The sequence below is a fragment of the Ambystoma mexicanum genome, chromosome 8 (assembly GCF_040938575.1).
Source record: "Ambystoma mexicanum isolate Mex_15411 chromosome 8, UKY_AmexF1_1, whole genome shotgun sequence".
Classification (NCBI taxonomy): domain Eukaryota; kingdom Metazoa; phylum Chordata; class Amphibia; order Caudata; family Ambystomatidae; genus Ambystoma; species Ambystoma mexicanum.
In genome coordinates, this window is record NC_090929.1 from 227,058,525 (window position 1) to 227,078,920 (window position 20,396).

The following is a 20,396-nucleotide window of genomic DNA, read 5'->3' on the forward strand; positions in this document are numbered from 1 at the left end:
GGCTAATTGGCAACAGTCACTCATACGCCTATAAAAGTTATTTAGTCCCATTAGTAGTCCGTTAATAGGCTGGTAACAGTTTTTGGTGTATAAAAAGCAGCAGACAAAGTGTCTAATTCAAAGACCAACACTCCCACGGAGCAAAATTCAAATCGGTCAACCGAAAGAAAATATGTAGATTATGGCAGAAAAACAAGAGGGCTATGAGTCCATCACCTCCGCCCCCGGTCCCAAGTTGACACAGAGCACCTATTGGCCAGTCCGCATACGGTTGTTGAGTCTTACCACGCAATAGGAGAAGGAAGGGCAGCAGCTCACAGACACCTGCACCGCAAACACAAAACACACTACGCTGCACACCGCGCGTGCTCTGTGGCATTGTGGTTGTTTTAAGCAATTGCACTTCCTGCAGTTAAGAAAGTGAAGAGAGTAGAAAGACTCTGGGAGTGCTGTCCACGTAGCTGCTCCAAAACTCCAGTAGCTCCAGTAAGACCTGCCGACACTGCCAGCCAACACACACTACGCAGCACACCGCGCCGTGCTGAGCACCGTTGTGGTTGTTTAAGCAATTGCACTTCCTGCAATGAAGAAAGTGAAGAGAGTAGAAAGACTCTGGGACTGCTGTCCACGTAGCTGCTCCAAATCTCCAGTAAGACTTGCTGACACTGCCAGCCAAAACACACTGCAGATGTCATAAGTTGAAAAGGTGTGTTTTCAGCTTTTTCCTGTACAGGGGGAAGGAAGGCTCTTCACGCAACACTGCATACTGGGAAGGTGCAGCCTGCTGCTCTTCTGCACTTAAATCTCAGTATGCTGAGGCAGTGGTTGTGTGAAGATGAGGTGGATCTGGTGGGCATGTGTCTTTTAATCCAACAGGTCAGGTAGGAAGGTGCATTGTTTGATAGACACCGTTGGCTGAGAGACAGGATTTTGAAAATGATTCTTTCACGCACAAGGAGCCAGTGAGCGGAACTTCTGGCGTCAGAGATGTGGTCATGCTTACCTAGGTCTAGCGCTGTACCGAGTGCATTATTTTGAATAACTTGTAGTTTAAGTTTTTCTCGGAGGTGCCGCAGAGAAATGCGTTGCAGTAGTCCATCTTTGACAAGATGATGGCCCATGCGATCGCGACTCGGTTTTCGGTGGAGAGGAAGGGTGTGCTTGCTGTGATGTGTTTTGTAGCATAGACTATGGTAGAGGCAATATGATTGATCTGTCGAGTCGTTGAGAGATAAGTGTACCTGGCCAAGGTTTTCACTGCAGTGACAACTGAGATAAGATGGCCATTGATGCTGAAATGGCTGAAGTCGGTATCCTGTTTGGTGGGACCAGCAGGCGAACCGATGAGGAGAATGTTTTCTCATCAATTAGACAGAGGCTGTGTGTGTGGCCATCCACAGTTTGATTTTTTCATAAATGGTATTTGCTTTGAGGGTGTCTTGTGTGGGGGTGCCTGAGAGTGGGATGAGGTTTTGGGTCTTGTCAGCATAGTTGTCTGCATAGTTCATGTAGGAGATACCCAAGGAGTCAAGATGGTCAAATGGGGGCTTGGTGTACACATTATAGAGAGTGGGTGAGAGACAGGAGCCTTGAGGGACGCCGTAGGCCATCGGGTTGTGTGGGTGCTGCAGAGGCATCTACTGGGGGAGAAGTGGGCAGAAGTGAGGTTGTGGCAGAGAATCTGATGGTCGACAAGATCAACTCTTAGATCAAGGGAATCTCTTACATGGCCGTTCCAAAGTGAAGGGCAGACAAAGAAAAGGGCAATTCCAGTTTGGACCTGTTTGGACCGGGAGGATCCAGGACCAGAACCCCTGCTCCTCTAACATCAGGTAAACTCCATCAAATATCAGTTTCATCCATCTGTCCCAACAGCTCTTCCCTACCATCACCACTCATGGACCACCACGCAGCTCACCAGCAACATCATGGACACCACATCATAAAAGGCTCACTCACGTCACCATAAACTCATAAGCACTTCATCATCTACAAATACAAGACCTGGATGACATCCACCTAGATGTCCTCATTCCCAAAAGCTACAGAAGTCTACACCGAAACCATTCAAACAAGGCTGGCGGAGTCCTCGCCATCATTCACAAGCCATCATGGCCTCCACCCAACTGGAGCCACCATCGGCTCTTTAGAAAAAAGTCTTTCCTGCCACTTCCCACTCTCCCCAACGGCAGACAGTGTCACTTTTCACCTCATCTACAGACCACCCAAACCCAACACCTCCTTCATCGAAGACTTCATGGTCTTGGTCATCATCATGTGTCTCTCACATGCCAACATCATCTTCCTCAGTAACTTCAACATCGCTGGCAACCCAGCAACCAGGTCAATGAAAGAAGATCTCCACTGCATACTGAACATTCTGAACCTCACGCAGCACACGAAAGACCCAACTCACAGGAAGGGTAATATCCTCAACCTCATCATCACTACCCTGCCCACCGTCCATCGCAGCTCTCCAATCCCTCTCAACTGGTCAGACCATCTGGCAATCTCCTTTGGCATTAGTCACACCACACCAGTAAAGCAAACACATTGGAAACCCTGCAAACATGCCTTCCGATCATTCAAGAACTTCCCACTGGAGGCTCTAATGGAAGACCTCACCAAACTCCATTTCACATGGGCTGATTTACTTCTGATGAACCAGGACTGCGACTCACTCCTCCAAGAGCTCAACACCACCCTCACAACCAACATTGATCACCATGCCCCAATGAAACAACGCACCCCAAGCCTAATCCTTCTGCACCCAGGTACACTCAAGAATTCAACTTCAACAAACAAACTATCAAAAAACAAGAGAACACTTGGCACAAATCCTGCAGTGTATCCAACCTCGCCCTGGTCAAGGAACTCTGTGCTACCCGGAGATGATTGATCACCACTGCCAAAGAAAACTATTATCAAATCACCATAGCCAAGGCCAAAAATGAAAGAAGAGCCCTTTTCAAAGCCATCACACACTTATTCAACCCTCTGCACAACCCTCCCATACAGCACTTGATTGAGAAAGCCACCTCCATCAACTCTCTATTCATAATAAGATCAGCATGATCTGCCAACACATAAACACCAACGCTCCTACTGACAGCACACTACACATCCCATCTCGCAAAACCACAACCACCTGGACAACCTTCAATGCACTTACTATGGAAGACCTTACTACCATTCCAGCATCACTCAAGGCCATATCCTATGCGGACGACATCCTCCATGCCTCCGTACTAAAGACATTTCCCACTAAAGCACTCCTCCCCTACCTTGCAATCCTCTACAGCTCCCTATTTCAAGGCACCTTCCAATCGACACTCAAGAACAGCCAAATCCCTCCGCTTCTCAAGAAACCAGCACTGAACCCTGACGATGTTGGCAACTACCGCCCCATCACCTATCTTTCCTTCCTAGGTAAGATCCTTGAGAGAGCACTAGCCATGCAACTCCTCCAGCACATCAAAGCCAACAGCCTCCTTGAGTCCTACAAATCTGGGTTTAGAACCAGAAGCAGCACAAACAGATTTGATCAAGGTGATCAACAATGCCCTTAGAATTCTTGATGACCATCCCTGCCACCTGGTCCTCCTTGACTTCTCTGCAGCTTTTGACACAGTAGACCACCGGACACTCACTGACAATCTAAATCTCTGCATGGGGATCAGTGAGATCTTCTTCAGCTGGTTCAGATCGTACCTTGCTAATCACCACCAGCTTGTACAAATGGATTCCTCCAGATCACCAACTCTACCCATCTCCTGTGGAGTCCTACAAGGATCCATCCTCTCCCCCGTAATCTTCAATCTTTCAATGGAACCACTTGGAAACCTCCTTTCTCCATACAACATCCATGCTGCAGCACAACTCATCAAAAGACTACACAAATTCGACCACATCACCCCAACCCTCATCTAACTGCACCAGCTCCTGCTGCAAGCCCATATCATTTTCAAATCCTGGTGCGTCATCTACAAGTCACCCTGAAATCAGCATCTCCGACGGCCTACAATCCACCAGAAATAAAGTTATGTGCACCCTTGAACTCTGCCAGTGCAAAAAGGAAGAGAAACACAAGACTGGCCTTCTATGTCTACGCCCGAAGACTCTGGAACCTCCTCCCCATCAACATCTGACTCGCCTCTTCGCTTCTAGAGTTCAGGAAGGCGCTCAAGACTAACCTTTTCATACACTGTCCACACAGCTGCCTTACCAGAGCTTGGATGATAGTATCCCCTCTGTTCCCTATCCTGGTTACTTGGAGATCTATTGCTGGGTATTGCCATCCCTCCCCTGTTAGATTCCCACTCCCTTGTTTATATGCTCCCTAACTTTATTAATTCCCCTATGATTGTAAGCGCTCCGTTGCTACCTGAAGCTTGGTCTGTGCTCAAACAATACCATAATAACAATACCCTAATAATAAAATGTAGTTCTTGTTTGTGTATCTATAAAACATGCTTTATTGGTGTACAGAGGATTGACAGCCTTCTACATTGACTATTCAACAGCATGTGGATCTATGAAAAATGATGGAGAACCATAGTTGTAGGTAATTAACTTTTTCTTTTACCTTTATGGCAACATGTACAGACTGACTCCATAATCTAGGACAAGGTGCTCTGTGTATTCTTTGTATTACCCCAGTGTGTCCCTGGACAGATTTTTCAATTGGATTTAAACTGTTACCCTGATCGGTCTTTTTAGGGTTTGTGGCAAGTATTCCTGTTAAATATGCCTCACGCTGCATCCTTTCTTTTGATGAGGTTCCTTGCTGTTTTTTTCATGCTTTTGATGAATAAGAGACAATCCCATGCTGAAGAAGAATGTTACTTTTTTTTTTACTTTCTTTATTATTTCAAGATAACAAACACTCGGATGAGTAAACAAATCACCCAACTCCCACCCCACCCTCAAATACCAACTGAAGACTCACAACTTTGCCATCCCAGTACGTATCCCTTTCAGTGTCCATTCTTATACAACCTTAAGCAACCTTTGTAATGTCCCAAGTTGTAAATCATATGCACAGGTCACGCCACCCCATAGGTGCACGTATTCCTCCTTCATCTTAACTGCCCGGTGTGGGTTCAGGGGATTGAACTGCCTGCCTTGTCCATCTGGTATTGTCTATACGGGGGCTATTCATCAAATGGTTTACTGCCACTTTGGAGCGTTGAAGCGAACATGGTTTCGAGTTGTTCACATAAGTCCATAAGGTCCAGCCACTTAGCGAAAGTAGGGGGGTTCGCTTTCCCTCATGCTCTAGCCACAAGATATCTATCAATCACAGATGCCATACCCAGTAGTTATTTTTCAGTACGGTTACCACCCTCAATCAATGCCAGAAGCCACATTTCAGGTAAATATACTTGTACCGATGGCAACATTAGCAACATGGCCTCTTCAATTTTCCCCAGAAAGTACTAATTTTAGGGCTGCTCCAACACACATGATAAAAGTCTGCTCATTCTACCCCGCATCGTTTACATGTCGATGATCGATTCAGGAAGCATCTATTGAGAGTGAGCGGGCTGTGGTAGGCTTAATGAATATACTTGTAGTGGATCAGCCTATAACGGGAGTTCAGCGAGATATGTCGCGTTTGTGTGCAAACGTGCTTCCATTGCTCTTCACCAATGCTTTCCCAAGAGAGGCCTCCCAATCGGCCTTAATTCAGCGCTCTCGCATTACTTTCCCATCTCTTACCAGCTTATAAATGGTGGATACTACCTTTACGCAGGATGTGGGGCGGACTATAGAGCACAAGGCTGATTGGAGGGGTGGGGCTGGTGGGCCTTGTGGGAAACCCGGCCATTTTACCCTGAGGATACTCCGCAGCCTATAGTACTGAAGCAAGGTCACTGCGTCCATGTCATCTCTGACCTTTAGCTCGTCCCATTGTATAAACCGCCCATCCTGCACTAAATCCCCCAGGGTTTGTATTCCGAGCGCCTGGAACTGGTCCTTAAAGGATCTCACAAATGTAAGTGGAATCCCTATTACATTATACACTGGCAGTTCTGTCACACAATGTGGTACGGATTGTAATAACTGGTTGGCCCTTTCCCAGGCTCTACATGTTAACTCCACCGGCTGAATCTCATCCTTCGGCACTGTGTCCCTGTTACCCCATAGCATACCCAGCAGAGCGGAGGGATGAGTGAGAGCCTTGGCTAGTGTAGCATGCGGGGACGCAGTGTCTGGAGGGTCCCAAGCTGATATGTATTGTACCTGAGCAGCTAGATAATAAAGATATACATCAGGGTATTCCAAGACCCCTCCCCCGTACAGCCTAATGAGAGTATCATGCACGATCCTGGTTTGCTTGCCCGCCCACACCAATTTCGTCATTCATTTCCTTATACGAGCCCAATAGCTGGCAGGGGGCCATATCGGTACATTATTATACACATAAAGAAGTTTAGGCAGTATCACCATTTTCGCCAAAGCAATTTGGGCGTCCTGAGACAAAGGAAGCCGTATCCACGCCTCCAATTTCTGCTCCAAGCTCTCTAACGGATGGAGATAGTTATCTTTATATAGCTTATCCTTGACCGTGGATACCATAATACCAAGGTAACGGATACCATCCGGACACCACCGAAATTCCTCACCCACATCCGCCCTCTGAACTAGGGAGCACCTCTGACTTCTCCCAGTTAATCCTGAGCCCAGACAGTTCCCCAAACCTAACCACCTCCCGCATTAATGGGGGCAAGTTCTGGCGCGGGTACTTAACATATTGGTGGACGTCGTCGGTATACAAGGATATAATGTGCAGGTGTGTGTATGCATATATATACCGCTGTGCATGTGATTCTCTAACATGGCACGCCAGAGGTTCCATTGCCAGAGCAAACAAAACTGGGGAAAAAGGGCACCACTGCCTCGTGAGGGATATATCTGCGCTGAGACGAGGCTATTAGTGTATATCGCTGCCCTGGGCGCCGAGTATAGGAGTTTAATCCATTTGATATACGTGAGACCCAGGCCAGACCGCCAGAGGACTTCAAACAGAAAGGGCCATTCTACCGAATGAAACGCCTTTTCGGCGTCTGAGGCCGCAGCCACCATTGGTATGTCTGGGTTAACGTTATGCAAAAGGGTAACTAGGCACCGTAGATTGTTTTGAGTAGAGCGCCCAGGAATGAATCCCGCCTGATCCGGCAATACCAAGGCAGGCATATGGGGAAGTAACCGCTTAACAAGAACCTTGGCCAGGATTTTATTATCTGTGTTTATAAGCAAAAGTGGCCTGTACAATAATAAACACTGGGGGTCCTTCCCTGGCTTCAACAGCACAGTGATCAGGGCAGTGCTAGTGGACTAAGGGAGAGTACCATTGGCCATAGCACTATCATACATAGCTAGGAGGTGGGGAGTGACCAAGACTATGTAGGCCTTATAGAATTCGTCCGTAATGCCATCTACACCCGGGGCCTTCCCATTGGGTAGCGATTTTATAGCCTCATGAATCTCCTCTTCCGTAATTGGCTCATTAAGGGCACCGCCCTGTTCTGATCGAGCCAGCCTAGGGCCACCTCGTCTAAATACTGCATCAATGCATCATGCCTGGACGTGGGCTGCGACATATATAGCTGTTCCTAATACTGCCGGAACCTTTCATGTATCCCCTCTAGATCACGTATACAAACCCCATCATCCCCCTATATTTCATTTATGCTGGTAGAGGGTCGCTCTGTACGAATAGCCCAAGCCAGCGTCTTGCTAAGTATCACCTTCCCCATAATAATAATAATAATAATAATAATTTTGCATTTATATAGCGCTACGATCCCTCAGGTATCTGAGCTCTGCTTATTATTACCCACGGTGTGTGGTGCTCATATTTTACTGCTTGTATTGGATCTCCCAGATATCTATCCTCACCAATCGCCAACTCCTGCAGTTTCTCCCTAAGCATCTTCAGTTCTTTGCGAAGTTCAGGAGTATCCTGGGTACCCTGCTTCATTTCTCCCTCTCTGATGTCGCCCTCTAGCTTTCTCATGGACCTTCTAATGGCTTTCAACACTCCACCTTCCTTGGAGATGCAGCACCCCCGTATATAGACTTTAAATGTTTCCCACACTATGCCTGGGTCAGGAACCGACCCTACATTAGACTGAAAAAATATGTCTACATCATTTTCTATCTCGGACCGAAATGCCCAATCCTCAAACGCAGCCACCCAAAATCGCCAACGCAATAAATTGGGTGAGCGTGACGTAAAGTTGAACCTGACCACCACTGGAGAGTGGTCAGACAAGGTTCAGGGTAGGATACTCACTTCAGTGGCCGCACCCACCATAGGGCCAGAAGTCATCACATAATCTATTCTAGACGACCTCCCATGTACTCCCGAATAAAATGTGGAATCCTTAACAGTGGGATGCAACTTGCGCCATGCATCATGTAAGTCATGGGTCAATGCAATACTATTCCAGGCTCTAGCCGCATGCGGCAGGCTCCGCTGCATCGACATGGCTCTATCCATATCCAATGTGAGCGCCACATTAAAGTCACCGGCCCATATCGTTTCCTACCCAGGAAATGTATCGAGATGGCTTGCACATGTATGAAAAAACTCTGGAGAATCCACGTTTAGGGCATACACATTCACAACCAGGCACCTCAATCCCAATACTTCCCCTGCCAGTATTAAAAATCTGCCCTTCTCATCCAGTGTCTGATCATGAAGTCTGTACTGTAGCGACCTGTGTATATACGTGGCAACTCCCCTGGAGTGAGAAGAATAGGACGAGGAGTACCTATGAGAGCCCCATCCCGCCAAGCTGGGAGGAGCGATGCCCTCTAGCAAGATGAGTCTCCTGAAGACACAATATATTCACCCCATGATTCCTACAGTAATTGGCCATTAACCATTTCTTCTGGTTGGTTAGGCCTCGGATGTTCCAGGACATCATCGCCACACTCTTTCCGGAACTACTACCTGTTGAGGTCAGAGCCATACACCCAATATATAGGAAGCAAACCACTCTTTCCCATGCTGATGACAATCAACCTGGATACAGCATCCCCTTCACCAATTACTTTCCTCAGGCGTTTAACCAGTACCTGGTTAACCTCATGATTAACCCCCTCTAGATGGTGAGCTCCTGCAAGCTCAGCATCCCCACCAGACGATACATATCTACAAATCACAGCACTCATCTGGTACAAAGTTGGAGTCCCCCCCTCACCCTCCCAAAGCCAACATAACAATTAACCCGCAACAAGACTCCCCTCCCCCCCGTCCCACCCACACCAGAAACAAGAACCTACCAGCACCCCAACCCCTCCCCCCTAACCCCCAACCAAAACAATCTTACACTGCAGGATCTACGGTAACTGGGGCTCTGAGGGCAACCCAAGCGCTCCTTGTGGCAACGACCCGTGTGTAACACACCACCCTTGCGTCCCCCGCCACTCCAAGTTATGTCACTCAATAACCTCCCCACACATATGCAATTCCCATACTACAGGATATCAATTGCATGTCAGGCCAGGTGCTGCGGCGACCCCTTAGGCTCCGGCAGGTTTCTCGCAAATTGTTCTGCAGCATCCGGTGCACCAAAAAATACCACTGACCCATTATGCTGCACTCGCAACTTGGCCGGGTACATCATAGAGTACTTTATTCCCTTACGCCTCAGGATACCCTTGGCCACTTGGAAGGACTGTCTTTGATCTTGGACTGCTGGACTAAAGTCTGGGAACAGCCGTATTGGGGGAACCCTCCCAACACAGTTCTCCCTTCTCTCGGGCTGCTCGTAATATAGCGTCTGTCGTGGTAAGAAAAGATCCTCGCAATGATGGGGCGTTCTGGAGCGCCCGGGGGCGGTCTAGTTGCTACTGAACGTTGAGCCCGCTCCACCATATACATACTGGACAGCAAGGGGTTATCAAGTATATTCAGCAACAGTTGTTCCACAAATTTCTCCATATTATCAATATTTGTAGATTCCGAAACCTCAGTAACCCTAATATTGTTCCTCCTCGAGCGCCCCTCCAATTCCTCATTCTTGGCCGCAATATTTTTCATTGCTTGTTGTAGACAGGAGACCTCGCGCTGGAGGACCGCAACATTATCTTCCGTGGTCCCAATTCTCTGCTCTGCCTCCTCCATTCGTCCGCATAGTTTCTCTGTAACGCAGAGATATCTACATTATAAGTGAGGGCGTCTATCTTGACCTGCGCGTTTCTGTGCGCCCCTTAAGTGCCAGCAGGGTCTGATTCAGGGCGGCCATATCCACTTGTTCAGGAGTCAGCGTCTCCGGAGTGGCAGTTGGGGCATGGGGCTGATCTGCGCGGGCGAACTGATCCATCCTCGCTTGTTTCTTCTGATTGCCCATATCTCCTGTGTAGGGTCTAGCAGGCAGCCCCCACAATCCCAACTCTCACCGTTGTTCCTGTATCCAGACAATCACCTTGTTGGGGCTGTGCCTAAGCGTACTCGCGCTGTGGCGCTAGTGTATGGCTTAAGGCGCGAACACTGCGCCTCCCCTGCCCCAAACGAGGATGACCACCACTGTCAAGTCCTCCCACTGGCACTCCAAATTATTCTGCTCTGCTCTTCCCGCTGACCAAGGGTTACACCAAACTGGAAATGGAGCACCCACTAGGGCCCGCCTCAATTCTTAGGGCAGTTGATCCCTTTCCAATAGAGGCCGCTATATGGGTGCCAACCCCGCCACCAGCAACCAACTCAGTGGCCCACCGCCAGTTGCCTGTCCATGCTATGCGGCGGCCCGCAGCGCCGCCGTCCCCCCTCAGGCTTCCTTCTCTGCTCCAAGTCAATTATGGGTGCCCCCCCACCGGCCTTCCATGGAACACTGAATATTCTGAGGAGCCGTTCCATGCTACGTGATCCCACGGCGCTCTAGCGCCAAGTTGCAGAGCTCCACTGTGTATGGAGAGCCCACCTCCAGCAGCTCGCCGCCCGTGGAGGCGTTCGATGGTCCACCGCCGTCTGGGGGAGCAACGCTGGCAGCGCCGCCACCCCCCACGCAAGCAGCAACCAGTATCTGCCAGCAGGCGGGGCCGGAGCCCAATGGGGCCCTCCCAGGTCTTCACCCGCAGTAGCCGTTGCACGCTCCTCACCGGCACTGCCGCTACTGCTGTCCTTTGTGCCGCCGAGCTCCCCTCATCCTCTCCAGCCGCCTCCCGACACACGGATAAGCACCCGTCACCGCGCTCACCGTGGCCCACCGCAGCTGGGAAGACAGCCCTTCCCCCACACACCTTCACCTGAGGCCGCAGCTCCACTCCCTTCAGCCACGGCCACCGAGGGGGGAAATCTCATCGGCACATCAACAGCAGCCTGCCCGGGAGGTTAACGAACACTTCCCTGTTGTGCCTGAGTGACGGGGACAAAGGGGGATAGGATATTAAATAAGGACGTATGTTTGTCGTTGCCGGAGCTTTTCACGCAGCAGCCATCTTGGTAAGATGCGCAACAGCGCCCCCCAGAATACATTACTTAGGTTAATCCTGTTTCTCTTCGGATTTCTCTTCAATCTGGGTCTCTTCCTTATAATCCTAACCAATCCCCCCTCCTATTTCGATTGTTAATGAGGGGTGATAATTGGGAAATCAGTCGGACTCTTTAACATCATCCTTTTACCAAGGCGAGCGCTTTTTGCCCTACTAGTCGATGTAATGTTTTCAGTAGCCTACTCACGCGGGTGAATATGTACGTTTATGGTTAGGATGAAGGTACCCATGATGCGCAGTACCAGGGCTACAAGTGAATACCCTTTTCAACTCACTAGAGATACAAGTTTCTGCCATGGTGAAAACGGCAATTTATTATCTGCGATTGAACATTTTTCCATGCATTTGCTGTCCCCCATGCATCAAGCAGTTAAGGCATATCGGGGACTTGACAAATACCTCTCTTAAACCACAGGCAGAGAGTATGGTGATGTGAAATGTTCTGTAAAACCCTCCTGACCTTTTTTATCATGCGTTTTAAACTGTAAAGTTAACACCACTGCCAATGGGCCAATTTAATTAGCAGATCTTGCTGTTTCCACGTAAGATGTATTGTTAGATTGTTATACAGCATTATTTTTCATGTATATGCTTTACATTAATTTAGTGTGCTTTTTGTTAGAATAAAGGTGTTGTAAGTTCTGCAGTCTCTGCAGCTGTCCAGGCAGCACGAGGTCGAGGAAGAGCAGCACTTACAAGAGGAGCATTTCTTGGGGCAGCGGCAGCGGCAGCAGCAGCAGCTCCTGGATATATAACAGCAGGTAGGATTGTTTTCTAAGATAATGACACCTATACAGCTGGGCTCTCCAAGCCACAAATGTATCATAGGACAACTTTACATTAAAGCACTTGTGGCAACAGATCTTAGACTGGAAAATGTTAGACTTTCACCTTCATTAGACATTACTATTGTTGAAAATTTTGCAAAATGTCTTGGTTCATATTCTTGAAAAATAGAATAACATTTGTTGCTGAAATGCTGCTTCATTGAGTAATACATTTGCGTAAAAGAATGTGTTCCTTTCTCCCACACATCTCCTGTTTCTTGAAATTGTTCCACTGGGGGCGGGGGGGGGGGAGGGGGGTGTGTGTGTGTGTGTGTGTGTGTGTGTGTGTGTGTGTGTGTGTGTGTGTGTGTGTGTGTGTGTGTGTGTGTGTGTGTGTGTGTGTGTGTGTGTGTGTGTGTACACGTGTGTACACGTGTGTACACGTGTGTACACGTGTGTACACGTACGTACGTACGTACGTACGTACGTACGTACGTACGTACGTACACACATGAGACAGCCAAAAATGGCATTTGGTGGGATCAGCTCTCCACCAGTCATAGGTGTTGCTGTGGGGGGTGCTATAGCCCCGGGTCTTTTGGTTGTAGCCCCCAATAGAAGCTCAGGGGCGACAACCAAAAGGCTACCTAGCCCCAAGTCCTGACATTAGCGTAGCCCTGGATCTTTTCCAGCCCTAGCAACACCCCTGCCACGATGCTGTTTGGGTCCTGGTGTTGGGGCATGATAACGACATCTGCATGTCTTGTCAGACCAAGCACTCTAGTGCCTTTTAATGGGACATTTGGGGGGGGAAGATGTTTACCCCACTTTTTAGGCATGTAATCCTGGGTAGCGATTCGATTCTCCTGTTTACTGCATAAGTCTCCTCCCAAAACTGACTGAAAAGAAGAGATCCTATTCAGTCATCCAAGAAAGGCATAGATCTCCTTGAAGAATGTACACACGAAATCAAGTTCAAAGAGCCGACAGGAACACAAGAAGACATCAAACTCTAATCAAGCGTTCGCATCAGATCATAGTAAAGAGACGTCCGCCCGTCCGAGGCAAATGTCACAAAAAGAAGAGCCCTTGAAATCTGAGTCGTTCAGAAACCCAGGGAGGGGGGAACAAAGAGCGGAGGAGGACACTTTAGGTCCGGAGGGAAACTCATATATGGACCCGTTAAACATTGGATGCTACCCGAAAGGACCCCTTCAGAAGCTTACAATTATAATCGCTAAAGAAGTCTCAGACACGGAAAATGAGGAATTGAGACCGAAAACGCCCAGGAACAACGAAAAAGGCGACCACTCTAGATTGATGTGGATCTCGAAGGCCTTAGCAAAAAAAAAGCTAGCCATGCTTAGTCCGGACTGACGTTGAAGATGATGTTGTGAGAGCTGCAGCCAAGGTTCCCGGGAAAGACACCATTGTATTGGGCTTCTGGAATACCAGAGGATTCAGCCACCTTTTGGCACCTAGCGACGTCAACTTGGGGGACTTTGACATTCTATGTCTCCAAGAGACGTGTTTGACTAAAAAGCCATTCTTGGACGGTTATGAAACTTAACTCTACCCTGTGGTTCAGTGTTCAAGAGGCTGTCCATCATCAGGCCTGCTGACCGCTATTAGATCAGGATTGGTACTTCAATATACAAGAACATTTGACAACAAATACTAATTTTCAAGTCTCCCTTCTGAGCTGGACCCCGCAAACTATGGCAAAAGACAAAGTTGAAGATAAGGGTGACGATGTGGTTCTGATAAATACGTATTGGAACCCTGCAGTAATAACGAATGAAGACTACCTAGAAATGGCAGACAACATTCTGGAAAAAATACATGCAGAATGTACTCCGAAATGTATCATAATATGTGGAGACCTCAACGCGGTGTGCCCTAAAACTAAAGTCTTTAATGGCACGAAGAAAAAGGTCCCCTTGAACATAGTACGTGGCCATTTATGGGTTTCAAGGATGGCTTCATAGGATCTACAAAGCCTAGAAACATCAATATCTAAATCTAGTCCTATAATTACGACATGGGAAAGAAATGGTTATAGTGCAAATCTGGACCACATATTTGCATCGAGAGAAATGATGAAGATCGTTACTGACTTTGAGGTCGTCAGAACAATCAACAGCGATCACAATCTCCTGAAGGCAAAATGGTCATGCACACGAAACTTCAGACCTAAAATGGAGGCAGAGGTTTAGGCGTGCAAGGGAGGAACAAGGCTAAGACTGTCTGCAAATGAAATTGTAGAATTGACTGGAACTTACAGCAAAATCTGTAAGTCAAAGCAGCAAGCAGGCACAAAATGTACCATTGACTACCGGCCCCTCTTAAAAATATACGAAACAAAAGAAAAAATCTGGCAAAATAGTGAGACAAAAACTTGCACGAATTTAAGAAACGCATAGTGGCAGAGAGAAAAAAACAGAGAAAAATAAAACGTCAGGCGAAGACATGTCCATGGATCAGGTAAAAGCAGCAATAAAGGCATGTAAGAGCTGGCTATGATTACAAAGATACACTATATATCAGGCTGACGCGGCCACAATGCTAAAAACAGTGTGCAGCAGAAAATCGAGAAATTTTTGGACCTTAATTAGAAAAACATCAGGGTCTCAAACCAGAATAACTTTGTGGGAGAGAAAGCCTGGACGGATTACTTCGAAAATCTATTCCAGAAACCTGGATATGGGACTTCAACAAACCAGACCAGCTCAATAACCTGGGGCCTGGAAGACATCAAGAAAAAACTCTCTTGTTTGAATAGCTCTAGAGCCCTAGGTGAATGAAGCCCGAAAATCTATATCACCTTTGTTGACCTGGTTCAGGCTTTCGACCAGGTCAACCGTGAAACTTTGTGGGAAAAACTTAACAGCTAGACGCTGCCCGGAAAGTGTTCTAGGACCAATCAGAGCCCTCCACCAAGAAACTTCAGTCAGGGTCTGTTTGAACCGAGAGGGGACGTCATCAGAGCTAATTCCAACAGCTAGAGGAGTCAAGCAAGGGTGTCCTCTCGCACCAACCTTGTTTAACTCTTACCTCTAGGACATCAAAGAGTGTGAAGCAAAGGTCCGTTCATTTCCCCCAACAGTAGGCAAGACAAGGATTACAAGACTTCTTTATGCTGACGATCTCATCCTATTGGATGACACTCTAATCGCCTTGCAGCGCCAATTAAACGAACTGGTGACCTACATAAAAAAAAACAACTTGGAAATCAATAAGGCCAAAACAAAGGTTATGATTATGGAGAAACAAAGCAACCGAAAGAGTCCTTTAGCGGTACCTAGGAAGGGGAGAAGATCGAACAGGTTAAAGAATTTAAATATCTGGGGGTGATCCTAAGCAACAATAAACAAAAGACCCTGGTGCAAAATCACCTGCTGGAAAGAGCAAAGAAACTGGCACGACAGGCCAGAGAAATAGACATAAAGTTCTGTCGATTTACAACAACCCTGCTCGTTCAATCGTATAAGGGAAAGGTGGTTCCCTCCCTAATTTACAGAGCAGACGCCAATCCCGACGATACCACCAGTATTTTGGCAACGTCTGGAAGGTCTCTTTTGGAGAAAAACTTTGAACTTGCCAGCATCAACACCGGCAACAACGATACGCCAGGGACTGTGTCTACAATCATTACACTCGATGGTTGCCAGAAACATAATGATGCACTACAGGAAGACAATCATCAGCAGTCAAACCAAGTGTAACGAGCATCATTCACACGGAAATCAACAAAAAAAAAAACAACCTGCTCGTGATTTTGGTGCTGAAAAATCAGAAAATCCTAGAAGAAATAGACAGTTCAGAAGAAGAACTCATTCAAAATCCAAACAAAGTCAGGGGTTTAAATGATCTACCAACGTACTTGACTAAGTTCCCCAACAAGACCCTGAGAAACCTCTTCTTACGAGTTCGAATGAATCATCTGCCAACCAATGAGATCAGAGCCATAAGGAAGTTAACAACGGTCATCGGTTGCCGTTTTTGTAAAAGAGAGGAACAACAGGAGACAATCGGACATCTCCTGCTCTCGTGCCCAGGATTGACGACGTTAAGAACCATGTAAATGGGACACATATATTTAGAGAGACGAGAACGTGTGGGGAGGAGGAGTGGTGGTGCTGCCTCATCGAGGGGAACAATACTTTCTACGTGATAGCGTTCTCCCAATTCTTCATGAACATGAAGCTCCAGGACTGTAACTAATACTTATTTGGTAGATGGGGACTAGGTCTTTCGGAAAAAAAAAAATTCTAGAGAACTTTTCCAGGCAAAGAACGGAGGAGGAAAAAGCTCTTTTTTGTTTTTTTCTTTTTCTTTCTTTTTTGTAAACATTTCTTGTAAATTGAATCAAGTAAATAAAAAATAAATAAAAAAAATAGATCAAGGGTTTTGGGAAAGATGTTTCTTTTTGCTGCTTTCCCTCCATACATATCAATGTGACACCATCCTTTTTGTTGCTGTGTTGAACCTGAGTTTCGGAGGTAAGTGTGGGCTGGTGGCAGCGGATACGTTATCTTTTTTCTAGTTCTTGCATGGTACTGCTTTATGCAGATTAGATTACCATATCCTCTAAAATGGTCGTGTATGAGATTTTGACCAGTCCTTTGTTTTGTTATATTAAAGCATTTGTTAAGCGCGGCATACAACATCTAGGGCCTCATTGCGCTGTGGGAACTAAAAAAAGAAAAGACTTGATAGCATGGTGGAAGGACAGATGGTCCAGAGTGTCCCAAAGTGGAAAGGTCAGAGAATTGCAAAGCAGCGAAGCGGCAACGGAGAAGGAGCGGCCATCAAGGCAGCATTTCTTAAAGCGAGGGACAGATATGCGACAAGCAGCCGAAGACTGGAGGCAACGAGTGGGCACGTATGGACAAAATTTCACCTGAAAGTACTCAGGCCAGATTTATAAAAGGCCCGGTGGAGAATGTATAGGGACTTAAAGTTAACCTGCTTGGCCACAGGTAACCAATGGAGAGAAGCCAGGAGAGAAGTTGTATAAGCAAGGCGCGAGGGGCCCACAGGGCCATCATGGCAGCAGCATTCTGCATAACCTGCAGACGTTGAAGAAGATATGCTGGCTGGGTGAGGTAAATCGAATTACAGTAGTCCAGCGAGCCAGTTGTCAAGGATGAAACTACCAAAGGGCAAAGATGGCAGGTGGGGTAAGGGAGAACCTGCTGAAGAATCTGTAGTTTAAAATAAACGGCCTGGGAGACTGCACTCACCTGAGCTTCCATGGAAAGCAAAGCAGAGCGCTTCACCCGCAGGTCTTTAACGACCAAGCCTGGAACAGTCTAGGGTGCCAACTCCAGAGGCATGAAATCAGCAGACCAAAGGGCGGTGTCAGTGGCTAACCCAATCCGAAGAACCTCTGTTTTTCCGACATTAAGGCAAAGCCAGTTGCTTAAACATTCAAGCATGGACGGCAGACAAGCACAAGTGACAGATGTGCACAGTGAAAGGAAGAGAAAGATCGAGGTGCGCCAGGATCTGAGTGTTGTCCGCATACGAGTAGCACTGAAACCCGAAAGAGTGAATGAATTTAGCGAAAGGCTGAATATATCCATTTATTCTGACTTTCGTTCTACCTTGAGTGGCTGGATTTTTGATATATAGTAAGCCCTTTCTCAGGGAAAGCTCCAGCTTTCGCAGGCAAATTGGTGGTGTGTGTGCACAACTCGATGTTTGGGGCTATGTCTGTCTATACTCAATCCACATCCAAACCAGGTGTGTCTGACAGCCTCTGCCAGTTTTGTGCAGATCCTTGCTATTGGTGTGCAGGGGGCAACTCCATCCTGGATAGGAAGGGGACACTCCTTCAACCGTTCTTGAATTTGTTGGAGCCAAGACCCCTACGAAGGAGAACACGTTGGAAAATCGCCAGCAGCCCTTTCTTCCCTTGCCCGGTGAAGCCTGAGTCTCTGTAGATCTCCTGAAGACCTTCACCAGTGATTCAACCCCTGGACTGGTGGGAAAAACCAGTCCCTACCTCTACTTGAAGATCCAGCCACTGAGCACCAATTGTTAAAATGGATTTTCAGAATCACCCCTGTGGACAGATTCAGCGTGGCCACCCTGTTCTAATGGACAGGGACAGACACTAATGTCTAGCCAAACTATCTGTGTAGTTTGACTGAAAAGGAGGGCATGAGAGTGGTGAAGGATACAGTTAAGCACACATAGAGCATTCTTAGTAATACAATGTAGGGAGAATGTATAGAAACATAGTTCATTATGTAGGCATTAGACAACTCTTCTCAATGGAAAACCCACAGGTAAGTAACACACTAGGACATGCACTACTAAAACGTACACACTCGCATTGGTGTGCTCAGCTAAGAATACTAACACTTCCCTTTAAACATAGAATCACTTAGTAACATACTGTAAGTGTAGAAAATCCAGTGAATAAAGAAGTAGAACCAAGTAATCAGTACTTTACCGGTTAGGATAAGGTGATTGGTTCTCAGTGAAGGCTCACTGAATTGATCTTATAGTACTTTATATACTAGTGCTTTATACACAGAACCCTTAACTTTTAAAAACATAGGCCTGTAAATGACTACTGCTGGCATCATATATCTTTGCATAAAGTTGATTTCCTAAAGAAAATGTGTGGTGAAAAAGGTTTTCCCACCTCTGGTAATAAGAGTGAATTACTGCAGAGAATCGTAAAACACCATACATCTAGGAAAAGTGCCTTACCCGACGAGTAATGTTGATGCTGGTGCAGGACCCAGTGGTAGCCAAATGGAAGCAATTTTGTTTTTGTTGCAAAAACAAAAGAAGCATAAACTTGTTGAGAACAGACACATACACAAACTGCTAATATTCCTGCTGCAATTATAAATGTCAACCCAAATTCATGCTGTCTCCATATTTGCCACAAACCTCGACCCTTTACTTGGTGGCTCTCGAGGTATTTGAAAAATTACTTTTCTGAACAATCCTGCCAGAAAGATTCACCCCATATTAAAGCCGAATACGCTATTGATAGTGCTGATGCATCCCCTCCGTACCCCCCACACCCCCCATTTGATGCCGGCCATTGGGCAGACCTCAAGTATGTGACCTGGAGGAATGCTTTTTCTAGATACAATCATGTTGGCATGGCAAGTGGGAGCAATGCAAATTTTTGCTGTCAACGATCTTGACCTTATGTTTTTCAGCGACAGGTTTGCTTGTGGCACAGACCTGAAATTCTTTGATACCACACCTATCCTCCCCTCCGCAGAGGCTTTAATTATAAGGTTTCGCCCACAAATGACACAAGAGTAAGTATATTATTGACCTCTTGGCCATCGATGTAAAAAAAAGACTTGATCTTTCAGCTGATTTTGCAGCCAAGGTTCTTTTGACTAACCACTACCCGGTAGTGCTTGGCTATTTTAACTTCTGGTTTGTTTCTGATCAGAGTTCCATTCAGTTACTAGAAACTCCATATAAATTATGCCTCACTGGTATGTTAACTTATCAGGCAGAACTAGATCTTTTCCTTTCCAAAGATTAGTATTTAAGATTCTTTGCAATTTTCGAGGTATGACCATTTTGGTGTTCCTTTTCCAGTACCTTCAGTGAAAGGTGTTTCAATTCTTATAGCTAAGAAGCATGTTATGGATCAACCTTGAAGGAGGAAGTGAAAAAGGAAATTAGCACTGTTTCCTTCTAGCCCTTACTCATCAGATCCCGATACCGTCAGTCCCTTTTAAAATCATTTGACCCCTAGGCTTCTTGAATCTCACCCCACCCGAACAAATAAGACCGGAATTGAACACATAGACACAATTAGTTCAGAGAACAATTCAGTCTTTCAAAAAAGGTAGCAGAAAGAACATGGCATGATAACCTGTTCTGAGATGAGTTTGCAGCACATGCTTTTTGCTCACTGTACCTTTCACAGATGGAAAATATCCAGTTGCATGTCAGTCTTTGTCCCACCCACATGGGCAGTCCAGCACCAAAATGCTATGGCAATTCCTCTCTGAACAAGAGTGCCAACAGCAACCCCATACAGGTGTTTCAGCCTTGTTGGGCCTCATCAGTGAGGTGAAGCTGTGCCTCTATGAGCACAGTGAGCAGGAAGTCCACGTCTGGTTGCCC

The 20,396-nt window shown here is 46.7% G+C and overlaps 1 protein-coding gene across 5 annotated transcripts in view; it reads left to right on the forward strand.

The window, feature by feature from the left end:
• STRBP (spermatid perinuclear RNA binding protein) overlaps positions 1-20,396 on the forward strand; it is a 1,497,608-nt gene that overhangs the window by 1,257,008 nt on the left and 220,204 nt on the right. For all 5 annotated transcript variants that reach the window (XM_069609636.1, XM_069609639.1, XM_069609638.1 and 2 more), the window contains one exon: positions 12,131-12,269. In XM_069609636.1, the coding sequence (XP_069465737.1) occupies positions 12,131-12,269 (139 nt within the window). The remainder of the gene's footprint in view (positions 1-12,130; positions 12,270-20,396) is intronic.